The sequence below is a fragment of the Chenopodium quinoa genome, unplaced genomic scaffold (assembly GCF_001683475.1).
Source record: "Chenopodium quinoa cultivar QQ74 unplaced genomic scaffold, ASM168347v1, whole genome shotgun sequence".
Lineage (NCBI taxonomy): Eukaryota > Viridiplantae > Streptophyta > Magnoliopsida > Caryophyllales > Amaranthaceae > Chenopodium > Chenopodium quinoa.
In genome coordinates this window covers 239,284-254,526 of record NW_018742564.1, presented here as the reverse complement: position 1 = coordinate 254,526, position 15,243 = coordinate 239,284, and the positions used below count along the sequence as shown (strand labels likewise).

At 35.9% G+C, this 15,243-nt stretch overlaps 3 protein-coding genes across 3 annotated transcripts; 2 read left to right on the top strand and 1 right to left on the bottom strand.

The window, feature by feature from the left end:
- The first annotated feature begins 2,474 nt into the window (after positions 1-2,474).
- On the top strand, positions 2,475-3,510 carry LOC110720621. The gene is made up of 2 exons (XM_021899663.1): positions 2,475-3,082; positions 3,174-3,510. The coding sequence occupies exons 1-2, from the start codon at positions 2,507-2,509 to the stop codon at positions 3,399-3,401; spliced, it is 804 nt and encodes a 267-aa protein (XP_021755355.1). The 5' UTR covers positions 2,475-2,506; the 3' UTR covers positions 3,402-3,510.
- LOC110720594 lies at positions 3,425-4,255 on the bottom strand. Its single transcript, XM_021899635.1, has 2 exons — positions 3,782-4,255; positions 3,425-3,556 (listed from the first exon to the last, which is right to left on the bottom strand). The coding sequence occupies exons 1-2, from the start codon at positions 4,253-4,255 to the stop codon at positions 3,425-3,427; spliced, it is 606 nt and encodes a 201-aa protein (XP_021755327.1).
- A 6,520-nt stretch (positions 4,256-10,775) lies between these two features.
- On the top strand, positions 10,776-15,243 carry LOC110720619 (protein SUPPRESSOR OF MAX2 1-like). The gene is made up of 3 exons (XM_021899662.1): positions 10,776-12,705; positions 13,052-13,340; positions 13,429-15,243. Exons 1-3 carry the CDS (start codon positions 11,495-11,497, stop codon positions 15,070-15,072), a joined length of 3,144 nt encoding a protein of 1,047 aa, XP_021755354.1. The 5' UTR covers positions 10,776-11,494; the 3' UTR covers positions 15,073-15,243.

Below are 15,243 nucleotides of genomic sequence, written 5' to 3'. Positions count from 1 at the left end.
GTGGAGGGAGAGTATTGATCAATGTTAATATGTTGTTAATACGTAATTACGTACGTAGCAATTGGTGGTTCAATTTTAAAAACAATATAATCCACTACTTCCACTTATTATTTACTTAGTTGTAAAAGTTTTACTTCAAATGGTAAGACAATATTCGCAAAGTTTACATTTTTACTTGCCAAAGACCAAACAGGTAAAAAATAACTAGAAACGATAATCTTAATTGATAAACAAGACAAAAGTCAAAATGACGGAAAGAATTGGAATGATTTCAATTTGGAATGATTAAATGACTTTTTGGAGCGTGGGGATAGTATTATGGGCTCTTTTTTGGTGATTATATCTAATAATTATTGGATTAGCACAAAATTGAACACTAATTTATCCGAGAATTATGGTTTAATTATGAGATGCATTGCGTGCAACAAATAGTTCAAATCTATTATGCAATTGTTTGTTAAATACAATAATAAAATTTTCTACTTCAATTAGATACTATCTTCTGTATATGTGGGATAATTTCAATTAGGCTTAATTAGAAAATAACACCTGTTAAAAGACCTAATTTTGTTTTTAACACCTTAAGATTTCGAAGTTTAATTATAACACCTGTTAAAAAATAAAAATTTTGCTTTCACCACCAGATAACAGAAACTGTGACGGAATTTTTTGGTGGGGCCCACATAGTCGTTTACCCTCCAAATTCCATCCCCTTCAATTCGAATTTATCTTCTCTGTCATTTATTACCACCCAACTAATTTTGCTTCATTGAATTTCGTCTGCAAATCTTGAACAACCAAAATTACTGCGAACATTCAAACCCTATACTGATTATTGTGATTGAGAAATTGAGTTGGAAGAGGAGGTGTCAATATTGGAGCGAAACAAGTCAGCGAGATTCCGTCAGCCATTTCCAACATCCAAAAAGCTTGGACTTTTTCGTGGATTCTGACAGCAACAGGAGTAAGATTCCAATACAGGTACCTTTCGAACCCTTTAAGGTAGTTTTCAACAAGTACTGTGTGCTGCATTATGCCATTTGTGTGGGTGTAGTAGGGTAATTTGGGAAAAAAAATTAGGAACCCTAAGAACAGTAAAATGGGTTAATTTGTAATTAAAGTTGAATTTGATTAAATTAAGTATGATTTAGTGTAATGTGTGAATTATTTAGTTTAAATCATTGATTTTATTGACTGTTGACTGGTTTGTCATTGTGTTGGTTTAAATATGTTTGATTTTGTTGATTAAAGTATTGCGGTTGACTGTGTAATGGGGTTAGCTATGTTGGGTTTTATTGATTTGCTTTGCATTTGTTTATTAGGTAGAAAAATGGCCGACTTGGGTCTGGTTTCTGGAATCCTTGATGCAAGATGTAGAGCTAAGTTGATCATTTTTGGTTCAGCAAGAGAGCAATATGCTAGGGTATGGGATTATGGGAAGGCTGTACTGAAATACAACCCTGGGTCTGGTTGTAATGTTGTGATTGATGGCATTGAAAAGCCTGAGCCTCCCTTGTTTATGAGGATGTTTATTTGTTTAAGGCCTTTGAAGGATGGGTTCTTGAAGGGTTGTAGGCCAATTATAGGGGTGGATGGCTGCCACTTGAAAGGAGGTTATCCAGGCCAGATTTTAGTTGCAGTCTCCAAGGATGGGAACAACAGCATTTACCCCATTGCTTGGGCAACTTGTGAGGTTGAAAACAGGGAGACTTGGGTCTGGTTTCTGGAATCCTTGATGCAATGCATTGGAAGTGCAGATGGGGCAGGCTTCACCTTCATGTCAGACAGGCAGAAGGTAATATTGTTTTGATTATTGTAGTCTTATTTTCTGTCCTGTTCTTTATTGTTTGAAGTGTGACAAGTAATTGTTGATGATGTTAAACAGGGACTGGTTGAAGCTCTGTCTGAAGTTGTGCCTAATGCAGAGACTAGGTTCTGTGTTAGGCACATTTGGGCAAATTTCAAGTTGAAGTTCACTGGATCAGTTTTCAAAGAGCTCTTTTGGAGTGCTGCAAGAGCAACAACATTTGTAAGTCTCTAGGTGACCTTAAATTATTTTGAATAAGTAAATGCATGATATTGTTCCTGTTCATGTACCTACTTCATGTAATAATGTTCCTGTTGTGTATAAAAGCAAAATAAGAGCAACAACAGTTGTGTATGTTATTCTTTCATGATAATGTTCCTGTTGTGGTTGTAGGTTGAGTTTCAGATAGCCATGCAACAGATTAGGGAGCTTGATGAGGATGCTTACAATTATTTGGAGAACATCCCCACTCATCACTGGTGCAGACATGCATTCAGTGACAGTTGCAGGTCCAACATGTTACTAAACAACATGTGTGAGACTTTCAACTCTGTTATCAGAGATGCAAGAGACAAACCTATCCTCACCCAAATGGAATGGATGAGGAGGTACATGATGAGGAGAAATAATGAGAAGTGGGAGGACTCCAAGAAAATCACAACCAACATCACTCCATATGTGCATAAGCTATTTCAGAGGATGAGCTATGTGGCTAGGAATTGCATAATTGAAGCTGCCAGGGATGACACTTATGAAGTGCAGCTGAATGATGACCAGGTTCTAGTTGACTTGCCAAATTGGTCTTGTTCCTGCAATCACTGGCAATTAACAGGCATCCCATGTATTCATGCATTTGCATGCATAATGGATCAGAGGGTTGATGCTGAGCAGTTTGTCCACCCCTATTACACTATGGACACTTACAGAGCAGCATATGAGCCTGCAATTCAACCTATGCCAGGCCCAAAGCATTGGGAGAGAGTGAACATGAGAGAGCCTCATCCACCAGCATTCAAACAGCAGCCTGGAAGACCTAAACAGAAGAAGAGGAAGCTGGAACCTGGGGAGGGAACATCTGCAACAGGAGGGGAGCAGGGAAGAAAGAGGAGGAAAAGTCAGTGTAGGATTTGTGGTGGATTTGGCCACTATCCCAAGACTTGCAAGGGCCCACATGAACCTGAACCAACTGAGCAGAGAACTGCAGGAAGGCCTCCTTTAAATTCACCTTGGGTAGTTGAGCAAAGGAAGAAGAGGGAGATCAAAGCTGCTAAGAAGGTATGCTGTTGGATTTGTAACTTTTCTTTTAAAATTTGTGATGAAATTGGATGTTGATACTTTTTTATTGGTATTTGTGTTTAATAAACAGAGTGCAATAGGGGCTGGTCCAAACAGCATTGGGAATAGGACTTTTCCCCAAGAGCAACCTGGCTGTGAACCATTGAGTAAGAGGAAAGGTTCACACAGTCAACAAGGGCAGCCACAAGCCAAGCATCACACCACCCCCTCTTCCAGCCAACCTGAACCCAATGCTACTGGAGTGCAGACAAGGAGGGCTAAGCTGCTGACTTCCAGACAAGGAGGGCTGACACAATGATGTTTGAATTGTTTTTCTGAACTTTAGTTGTTGGTTGTATTTTCTGAACAATCAGTTGCAATATTTGTAGCTTTACTTTTGGGTATAGGACAAGGATCCTGTTTTGTTAAATTAATACTTTGCTGTAAGGCTTTACCAACCAATTTTGTTAGGCACTGCAACAACAAATTTGATCAACAACTTAAATGCAATATCAACTACTTAGGTACTTACTTAATTCTTTGCTTTCATAATTGTGTACATTAGTTTGCTTGCAATAGTGGTTCACTGCCACTTATAAATCATTACACTACCATATTACTGTTTCATGCAATTACTAGCATTACAAGTTATACTTAATGCATTACAAACCCCCTAATAAGAAGGATCACTAATATGACCAAACTAATCCCAACAGCAAGACTAAGAACAGAGTGATCTGATCTAGCATTCCTTCCATGCATCTCTCTGTTCATCTTGTTCCTGTCAGAGTTTAAAGCCTTGCATTTCATTTTCAGCCTGTCCACTTCATTCAGCAAGCACCTCAACTGTCCACCAAGATCATCAACTTCCCTCTTGTAATCACTAATTTCCCCCTTCAACAGTTTCTTATCTAGCAACAAATTGTTGATCACCTCTGTTTGCCAGGCTGTCCCATCTTGTTCATCCACCCATTCAAATGCTTTACAACCTCTGCTCTCAGTTACAGGATCGTAGAACTTGCATGTTCTGAACTTACGACCAGGGTTCTCCCTTGTCCAACTGGTAAGCTTTGCAAAGGGAACACCACATTTGCACTTCTTCTCCTTTGAAGGTGAGAAACTTGTAGAAGACATTTCCTGCACCAATTTGCCATCCATAATAAGCAAAACCATTCGTACTATGAAAAAAATACAATTGAACCAAGAGAATTAAACAGTCACTCCTACAAATCAAAACCCCCAAATTATTTCTACAATGAACCCTAATTTCATTTTCTCGCAAATTACAGCACAATTAACACACAATGAACCCTAACTATTTACGAATTACATGACTATTGCCAGATACGACCTGAATTATGCATTTAAGTCAACAACATATAGATTAATTTACGCCTTATTTTTGAAAGATAAATTAGGGTTTCTAAAGTGCTATTGACGCAATTACCTGATTTGATATCTACGCCCCCCAAACAATGATAGTAAAATCAAACAATTTCGCCAATTTGTTAGTCAGAATTCGCAAAATGTGAAGCAATTTTGTGTAATCAGCTCAACAATTCTACATTAGTGAAGGATGTCGTAACTATATAAAGCAGTTTGGAAAAAATAGCCGTTATTGTGGGCCCAGCTAACAGATCCTCTACCGTTGTTCCAATTTAGGCGGTGAAAGCAAAATTTTTATTTTTTAACAGGTGTTATAATTAAACTTCGAAATCTTAAGGTGTTAAAAACAAAATTAGGTCTTTTAACAGGTGTTTTTTTCTAATTTAGCCTTTCAATTACTATTAAGTTTAAAATGTTTTTATAACTGGTCATGGGAAGAAAACATCGGAGTATTACTGTATTTATGAAACTTATTTTTATAAATTAGTGGAGATCAAAGCTATAGGCTAGGTTTGATTCACCTTATTTTTTCTTATGTGATCTAACAAGATCTGAATTATAATATTTAAAAAAAACAGTGGGGATATCGAGTATGCAGTAATTTACGAAAAACTTTTGGCAAATTGGCAATGAACGGCTGCCATTCTACCAATTACTTTGCACTCATACTAGTACAATAGCTAATCACAGTTATCATTTTTAACAGCCATAGGCCATGTTCTTTTGAGCTTTTAGGCAAGCACTGCAGAGCAAAGCAGGTGTCAACGGATCAAAATGGGTGTCAGCAGAGTCGAGCAGCTTATTTAAACTCAGCAGAGCAGAGCATGGCTTCAATAGAGTAGATTTCAGCAGAGCAAACCACAGCAAATAAAAAGAACAGGGCCTACTACACTGCTAATGTAACAACTATTATTGCCGAACATAACCTAAAAAAAAACGAATAAGAAAAGGACAGCTGAAAAAGCGGCAAAGTAGTCCACGCGCTAAAGAGAAGAAATGGGGAAGGTACATAGCATGCCACAAGGCAGGGGAACGTAACAAAAGTATGTGGATTAGGGAACCGAAGAAAGAGAGAAAAGATGGTCGTAAAAAAGTGTGATTTTGATGAATTGAAAGTTGGCTCGAAATACGCGTAAAAGCCAAGGGAGGGGAAACGAGGGCGTGCGTTACCAAAAGGGAATATATGATCATCATTTTTTTGTTTCTCTAAAAGCTGTGCATTTTTACTCTTAAAAACATCAAATTTTAAAAGAGAATGATAAAAAAAAGGAACATATAAAAAGGTGAAGATTCCCAAAAAGTTACGATCGATAGGACATCATTTACCGTTTTTGGTAGTTAGCTTTACTCTCTTTAGGTATTCCTTAAACTATTAATCATTTTTTAATTTAGAAAAATGATAATTACTTCTTAAATTATAACATTAATTATATTGATTAAATGCGTATTTTTGTTTCAAATAACACTTATATTGTACATCTTCCGTCCCATAATATAGTTCCTATTTTTCTATTTTGAAAAGTCAAAATGTTGTTCTTGTTTCTATTTTTGAATAATATGTAAAGACCATTATATCCACATTTTTTTTAACTTTATTCATTGTACATCATACATTACCCTTAAATTTTGCACATGCTTTGTACTTTTTTCCACCTTTTCTCTCTAACTTTTATCTATAATTATACTTTTCACTTTTATTAACGTACTTCTTCCACTTTCTCCTCCTATTTCTTAAATACCATGAAAAAACACAAACATAAATTATATTATGGGACGAATGAAGTACATAGAAATCTCTAATGACCAAGTTACTTCTAGTCTCCATTAATCTTTAATTATTAAGTTCTAATCCCCATTCAAATGCAATTTGGGTTTGCGGGAGAGATAGGAATAGGCTAGGTCAACACAAAAATGATCTGACCCAATACTAGCTGGACACGAGACAAAAGCACGCTTGCGGGTCATGGCCTCATGAGTGTGCATGAGCATCATTTTCAAAAGGTAACACAGCCTTAAGGTGATCAAAATACGAGTCGAGTCATGCCTTACACATAAAATATCATACCCAAACTCGAAAAAAAAAAATATTGGATTTGACAAGCCAAAGCGGATTTTTGGGGCCAAGTTCAAAATTTTAACTAAAAATATGTGTTTACAGCTTTACGCTTCCTAACCTTCACTTTTTTTTGGGTTGGGCCAAATCAAGCTAGCAAACTGGGCCATTGATGATCAACTCTACTTGAGTCGATATAAGCATGGTAGTCTAACCCACTTTCTTTTAATCGATTAATAAAATAAGTTACCAAGGGACGTAACCTATTGTGTGCTACGACTCTACATGCACGATAAGTTGTGCATGTGCTTCATTTTTTTAATGACCAGCACAAGAGATTGACACGACTCGAATTTTTCTTATGAACGACGTATATATAGCATTACTCATAAGGTTTATAGCTAATGTAATTTATCAATACTAAATTTAACTCATACTCATGAAAATGAGGTGGTTGTTTGGTTGACAACAAAAGGTGAAAATAGAAAATCATGAACCTCACAAAATATGAGAAATAAAATACCTTATCCCCTTTTGATCAATTAAAATTCACAGGAATTTTAATCTCTTTAATATAATCGAAACAAGATTACAAATATTCTTGTTATTGTAAGTAATTTTCCATGTAACATAATTCTCTAAAGGAATTTTTCTCCCATGCAAACCAAACAAACCTTTAAGGTCTAAAATTACGTTACAATTAAAAAGGGACGAATAATAGGTACTCTGCGTATCATTTGTTTCCAGCTAAACCAAGTTAAATTGTGTAGGAGAGAGACCTCATGGTATAGTGGCCCAAAGATCTCCTCGCATCCTACAGGTGCAAGGTTCAATCCTCATCAGTCACACGAGGAGTATTACACTTTCTTTTTTAATACTCTAAGCACCCCATTTACCTCTTATTTTATTTAAATTAATTAAATTACCTAAGAGTATGTGCCGGTTAAAGTGTAACATTTATTAAAATACGAAAGGGGTAAATTGTCTAGATAGTTGACAACTTATTTGAAATTTTGTATTTAAAAAATAGAACAAATGAATTTATTAATTAATTTATAATTTTGAAAAGGTGTATGTCAAGCAGGGTGTACACTACAGTGTAATCAAAATGTAAAGCTTACTTTTAAAAGGAATTTATTAAAAAAAAGAAAAAAAAATAATGGGAGTAAATAGATGGAAACAAGAAACGAAATTAAAAAACAAAAGGCGGGAGTGGCTCTGAAAAGTGGCAGAGAATATTAAACGAGTAGTTAAAATTAAGAAAATAAATACTAATAATTGAAGTGAGCACTTAAAAAATAAAAATGATAAAAGGTTGGAGTAAGTATGAAAAGGTGGAAGCCGTGCGATGCCTTTTGCAGCAGGTTGCGTGTGAAAAGCAGAAAATTGGTTGAAACCCCTTTTCATTTCCATTTTACACCACACTCTTTTACCCCCGTGTACTTTCACTCCTTATTTATCATTACTTTCCTAATTCCTTTTTTTGCGATCTTTATTTTCTAAACCTTAGTTTTGTCCACTGATTATTGGCATATGAAATGCATGGAATAATTAGTAGGGATGTTAGTGGGACAAATCAGTTAAATGTTTACATACTCCTTTTGTTTCATGATAATTGTAAATTGATATATATAACTGCGTATGTTTTTTTTTTTTATACGGAATATATATATTAAAAATTATAGTCTAAGTAAGCATATAAATAGTGCAAAAAGACAACAAGTCAACCTATTACAATAGTTACAAATCAATAGATACTCATACAAATCTAAAATCACCCCTGTCTCACCCTCCAAAGTGGCATGTTAGCCCGTTAGGGACTTGAGTTGCATTCTTTTTTCATAAAGTACAAAGGTCTAACTACGTGTATATTTAACCTGAGTTGATCATGTTTGATTATATTTAAAAGCTAGCTATTTGATTCAAATAATAGTTCATGGGTAAAATAACACTACACCCTTTATTTATCTCGATAACAAAAAGAGTTAAATTGTTACAGTTCAAACTATTTTATCATTTGTTGATTTCGTTAATTATCACTTTCCCAAATAGCATGCATCCGTTTAATTTTATTTGGCTAACTCTCGTGTATTGTGGGCTAAGCCTAATTTAGAGCCGAGGAAAATCAATTCGTAAAAAGTTTGATATGGTATCAAAACCAGAGACACACATATATCAAAACTTTAATACTATGTGTCAAATACTCAAATGTCAATTAAATAGGAATATTATCAATATCATTTCATTCATTAGAACTTTAGAAGTAGTCAATCTAATCTTTAAAAGAAAGAAATTGTTAACGTTGTCCCTTTATCATAGAAGTTTTTGTCCCTCCAGATTAAAACACATGCTTCATAGTCCATAGTGGATGAACATTGTTGAAGAATGACTTAAGTTTTAAGTTGCATGAACTGATTTTCATAAGCAATATTAATTTCCAAAATGATTAGTGACAAATAAGATTGATATCATTTGGTAAGCTAACTACTAGATTGATTGAGGTTCATGTAGGATAATATGGTGTTATACTCTGTATTAGTCAAAACACCTATTTATCTATAAAATTTAACGATATATGAATGAATAAATCAAAAGAGAAAAAAATAGTCCTTGAAAAATCGCTCCATATAATGATAGTTAATGGTATTGATTGATAGCCTTTAAATCGAAATCTAAAAATTACCATTATAAGTATTCTCTTTTGTTCAATTAAAGATCATTATATAGAACTTTATAAACAAGATTAGATCACATACAAAAATACAAAATAATCCACAAACACAAGTTTCATGTACATAAAAAGCATATAGGTATCCATCTATCCAAATAGTCAAATATCTAATCTTATCCTATCTTCAAGCGCGTGAACAACACGCAACATGTATGCGAGTGAGGAAATTAAATTAAGGACAAATGAGTAAATATAAAAAGGATAGTCAAATGAGTCATAGAGAGAGAAAGAAAAGGCAAAATCCCCTTTGATGATACTCCTTCTTCCTTTCTCATCTCTCTAAAAAGCTACTTTCTCTCTCTTCATCATCTCTAATGTCACTCAATCAACTATAGCTTTTTCCTTTCTTTTTTCCCCAGAAATCCTTGCACCCCCAAAAAGTACTTTTTCTCTCTCCTCCTAAAATAATTAAACTTTTATTTAAAATTTTAAAATAAATTAATTTCAACTTTCTCTCTCCGCAATCAATGAAAACAAACAATTTTAATCCACGTATTCTAATGCCACCAAACATTTCTTTTTCTAGCGTAATTTATTTTTACATCCTTATTTGTATTACCCATCAAGCAACAATGATTATAAATTTTGTAAGAAGAAACGAAAAAGGATATATTTGAGTGTGTATAAGTATAACATGATTTCATCATTTCTATAATTATAATTTTACCAAATTTATTTCAATTCTTTTTCATTGAAAAGTTAAATTGTAGATGAGACAAGAATATTCAATACATCGATTAGTGATCAAAAGTTGAATAATTCATTTAATCCATCTTTAGTAATTATATGATTATAACATTCAATTTTACTCCGATAATTAAAGTTAGAATAGATTTAGTTAATCAAACAATCGGGAAAAAAGGATTAAATTATTTGATTTAACTGAATATATTCTAAAAAAAAATTTTGTTTAAAATTTGAGCTTGTTTGAATTTATTATCCGTATATTTGAACTTATGTTGTCTGAACCAAGTTGAAGACTACAATACATGCCCTTGAATAATTTTGTGATGATTTCCACCAATTGAAAATTTATGTTCAACAATGTTCAAATAAATTTAATAAGGGTTAACTAAATTCAATCCACAACTACAATAAATTTTAATAAGATTTATTTAAGTAAAATATTTTATATAACACTCATTCATCAAAATCTACATTTCAATAAATAGGTTTAAAAGAACATGATATTTTACATAGTAATTCTTTGCGCTTTTTTTGTTTTAGAATAATTGCAAAGGCTTTATATTGATAAATTGAATTTTGCACTATTACACACTAAAACTTGACTATTAATATGTTGTCAAATACTCTGTAGTGTATATTATCTTTGAAATATCAATATATTTATAAGAACATGATCTTTTTATAGCGTAATTCTCGATAAATATATATCTTTGAAACATTAATATTGTTATAATTTTAAAATAAAAGTATCAATAATTAAATTTATACGCTAAGACTACTTGGTTTTTTTTAAAGGGTATACAAATAGAAGAAAGGAGTAAAAACTTGAATTAAAAAATAAGCTAAGTAAGAAAAAAAAAAGTATTGAATATCTCCAATAAAAAGAGAGATAAAAAAGTAGAAATTTCTATTGAGTTAAGTTATGCAAAGAAAGTGATGTGTTTGTCAAAAAAAAAATAAGAAGGTGATGTGATCTTTCCCTTTCGCGTTGAAATCTCCCTTCCAAAAAACCCTCCTTTAATTTATTTTTTCCTTTTTACATGTACTCTTTCACGCCTTCATAAATCCCACCTTTATTTAAAAAAAAAGAAAAAGAAAATGTGGAGCTTAAAAAAGCTGAGCTCCTACTTTTAGATGTTCGTTTGTTGGGTTCTGTAGATGGAGGAATTTTAGTTTCCAAGTTTTTTCTGTCTTTCTTTCCCTCTCTCTTATTTACTGGGTCGGTTTGTGTCGTTGAGCTTGATTATTACATTTTCATTTATCATTTTGTCCCGGGCCTCTAAAATGTGAATTTCGTCAACTTGTTTTTAATTTTGCTATTTCACACTCTTTCTTTCCTTCTATTTTGTGGGTCATAAACATAGATAGATAACAAGTTGTTTATTACAATTCTTAATATCATTTCTCTTCCAATCTTTTTCTCTTCTCTTACCCCCTTACCACTCTCAAGAACCACCCCATAAATTGTCTAAATTAAACTGCTAAATTTATATAATTACCGGATTCGATTCCGAATTGTGTTAATTATAGTGAATTTTGAGAGGAGATCATTCCGATGAGGGGCGGATTGAGCGCGATCCAACAAACCCTAACGCCGGAGGCGGCGAGTGTATTAAGCCACTCGATCGCCGAAGCTGGCCGGAGGAATCACGGCCAAATCACCCCTTTACACGTGGCAGCCACCCTTTTATCCTCTCCAACCGGGTTCCTCCGGCAAGCTTGTATCCGTTCTCACCCCAATTCTTCACACCCACTTCAGTGCAGAGCTCTAGAGCTCTGTTTTAGCGTCGCTTTAGAGCGATTACCGACGGCGCAAAGCAGTGGTAATGGTACCAGTGGATCAGTTCACGAGCCGCCGATATCGAATGCGTTAATGGCGGCCTTAAAGCGGGCTCAAGCTCATCAAAGGAGGGGGTGTCCTGAGCAACAGCAGCAGCCGTTGTTGGCGGTAAAAGTGGAGTTGGAGCAGCTGATTATTTCGATACTTGATGATCCTAGTGTAAGCCGGGTTATGAGGGAGGCTTCGTTTTCGAGCCCGGCGGTTAAAGCTGCTATTGAGCAGGTTGTTAGCACACAACCCAATTCTGGGCCCGGTGGTGTCGGGTCCAGAATTGGGTTGGGTTTCAGGTCCGGACCCGGCGGCCCATCTCCGCCGGGTGCCGTACTACAAAGGAACTTGTACTTGAATCCTAGATTACAACAGCCGCAAGGGAATGAGTTGCAAGGAAAAGGGGATGATGTAAAAAGAGTGATGGATATCTTGTCAAGGTCTAAGAAACGGAACCCGATTCTCGTAGGCGAATCGGGGCCGGAGGAGGTGGTCAGGGAAGTGATTAGACGAATCGAGAAGGATGAAATACGCGACGTGGTGTTGCAAGGGGTGGAAGTGATGTCAGTAGAGAAGGAGCTCGGGTCGGATCGTGCGCAATTGGGAAGCAAATTAATGGAATTGGGGGCATTGATTGAAAAGAAAATGATGGTGAATTGTAAAGGAGGAAAAGGGGTGGTAATTGATTTGGGTGACTTGAAATGGCTGGTTGATCAGCCTGCTAGTCAAGGTGTATCGGAGGCAGCTCGAGGGGCGGTCACAGAGATGGGGAAGATTCTAAGGAAATATGGCGAAGGGAGTAAAATTTGGTTTATTGGAACAGCTACTTGTGAGACTTATTTGAGATGTCAAGTTTATCATACTGCAATGGAGAATGAATGGGATCTTCAGGTTGTTTCAATTGTTGCTAGACCCCCTCTTACTGGGATGTTGCCTAGGTAACATAATCTTCATCCCCCTCTTTTTAATTTTTATATTAATTTGATGTTTTTAATATTCTAATTGTTTTTTAAAATTGACTAATTCTATTTGATATGCTTGTAGTTTGAGTTGAATTTTCTTGAGAACAAAAAAAAAAAAAAAAAAAAAAAAATGGTTCAAACTAGTCCACCTATGTTATGAAGATTCTGTTGTTTTTTAGTCATACAACTATTGATAGTTCATCATTTTGATGGTGAGAATTTTGTGAAATATAGGATATAGTATAGTATATGTGTGTGTACCATGAAAGTACAATAGTTTTGTTGAACATATGATCAACGTTTTTAATATGTTTGTATGCAGGTTGGGGTCTAATGGAGGAATATTAAGTAGCTCAGTAGAGTGTTTAAGCCCGATGAAAGGCTTTCCGATGCCTGCTTCGTCTTTTACTAGGCGGGTTTCTGAAAATGTGGATCCTACTAGAAGATTTAGCTGCTGCCCTCAGTGTACAGAGAAGTATGACCAGGAACTTGCAAATATAGTTGCAGGGCAGACAGAGAAGCAATCATCTGATGTAAAATCGGATGCTACTCGACAGTCGTTACCCCCTTGGTTACAGAATGCAAAATCGAATAGTGATGAGACACTTCAGGTCTGTTCATATATAATTTGGAGTCTTTGGTGTATTAAATTAAATTTACTCACTGGAAAATTTAAGTATTGTTTCTTGTAAATTTCAGTGTAAGGAGCAAGATATGATAATGAAACAGAAAATGCAAGAATTGCAGAAGAAATGGAGAGAGACATGTTTGCAGCTCCATCCTAGTTTTCACAATAATATGAGCTCTGAGAGAATCATTCCATCACCCCTCTCAATGACGGGCTTATACAATCCGAATCTACTTGTGCGCCAACCATTTCAACCAAAATTACAGCAACAACCCAGAGGAGGCCTTGGGGATGGTCTGCAGCTCAATCTTAGTTCTCCTGTTGCTCAACAACTTAATTCGGGAAATCCCACAAGTACACCAGGGAGCCCGGTGAGAACAGAACTTGTTCTAGGTCCAACAAAGACCATGGGTACAGCTCAAGACGATGGCCAAAAGGATGGCCTTAAAGACTTCCTCGGCTGCATTTCATCTGAATCAGCTGACAAACCTGTATCTGCCATTCCTGAAGATGTAGACTCGTTCAAGAGGCTGCTCAAAGGTCTGATTGCCAAGGTGTGGTGGCAGACAGATGCGGCATCTGCTGTAGCTGCTGCCGTAACACAATGTAGATTAGGAAATGGAAAACGTCGAGTTGGAGGGTCAAAAGGTGACATATGGTTGCTATTCTCCGGTCCTGATAGGATGGGTAAGAAGAAGATGGCTGCTGCTTTATCGGAGCTTGTTTCTGGTGTGGGTCCTATTACTATCTCTCTTGGCTCTAGACGTGATGGTGATGAATCTGAGTTTAATTTCCGTGGTAAAACTGTGATCGATAAAATCGTAGAGGCGGTTAGAAGAAACCCATTTTCGGTGATAATGCTGCAAGATATTGATGAGGCTGATATGCTAGTCAGAGGGAATGTCAAACGGGCAATGGAAAGGGGAAGGATTTCCGATTCTCATGGCCGTGAAATCAGTCTTGGTAATGTCGTTTTCATTGTTACATCATGTTGGATGCCAGAAAGGCTGCGAAATTTATCCGATGGCGTGGTTACACTTGATGAAGAGAAGATGACCTCCTTAGCAAGTGGTGGTTGGCAGTTGAAAATATCAATAGGTGAAAAGGTTACCAATGCAGGGAAAAGATCACCGAGTTGGCTGAGTGATGGTGATCAGGAAAGGTCAACAAAGCAAAGGAAGGAGGAAATGGGTCATGGAAATTCATTTGATCTCAATCAAATGGCTGATACTGATGATGATCGGCTCGATGGATCCCATAACTCGAGCGACCTCACAGTTGATCACGAGGAGGAGCATGGCCACGAGAACAGGGGATCTCCCACAACCTCTTCAGAAGCACCCAACGAGCTGCTAACTTCAGTAGATGAGGCTATCATCTTCAAAGCAGTCGACTTTAAACCAATCAGACAAAATATCGAAAGGTCTATCTTATCAAAATTCTCATCTACAATAGGTGAAACATTGACAGCTAAGATTGAGAGGGAAGCCCTTGAAAAGATCCTAAGTGGAATTTGGTTAGGACAAACCACATTAGAATCTTGGTTAGAGAAGACCTTGGCACCAAGCATTAATCAGCTCAAAACAAAATTGCCCTCATTGGCTACCAGGGAGGGTAAAGTGGTTGCTCGGCTTGAGCTAGATCAAGAATCCGAAAGCCGGAATCCTGGCGATTGGCTACCGGGACAAATCATGGTGGTATCTAATGCCCAGTAAAAATTATGGTGTATGTAGGAGAGATGTATATATACTTGAAAGTTAGTCTTTTGGCGGGATATTTTGTGGAATTGTTCTAGGAGAAATACAGTTGAGGGAAGACCAAATACAGGGGATACTATAAGATGGTTAAAAAAAATTCTTTAGTGCAAAAGTTTATGGTCTCTCTCC

Coding starts and splice junctions, on each gene's coding strand:
- LOC110720619 (XM_021899662.1), top strand. CDS start 11,495: ATGAGGGGCGGATTGAGCGCGATCCAACAAACCCTAACGCCGGAGGCG. Junction 12,706..13,051: donor CTTACTGGGATGTTGCCTAG/GTAACATAATCT, acceptor GTTTGTATGCAG/GTTGGGGTCTAATGGAGGAA. Junction 13,341..13,428: donor ATAGTGATGAGACACTTCAG/GTCTGTTCATAT, acceptor TGTAAATTTCAG/TGTAAGGAGCAAGATATGAT.
- LOC110720594 (XM_021899635.1), bottom strand. CDS start 4,255: ATGGTTTTGCTTATTATGGATGGCAAATTGGTGCAGGAAATGTCTTCT. Junction 3,557..3,781: donor TTGCTGTTGGGATTAGTTTG/GTCATATTAGTG, acceptor TTGTTGTTGCAG/TGCCTAACAAAATTGGTTGG.
- LOC110720621 (XM_021899663.1), top strand. CDS start 2,507: ATGAGCTATGTGGCTAGGAATTGCATAATTGAAGCTGCCAGGGATGAC. Junction 3,083..3,173: donor AGATCAAAGCTGCTAAGAAG/GTATGCTGTTGG, acceptor TTTAATAAACAG/AGTGCAATAGGGGCTGGTCC.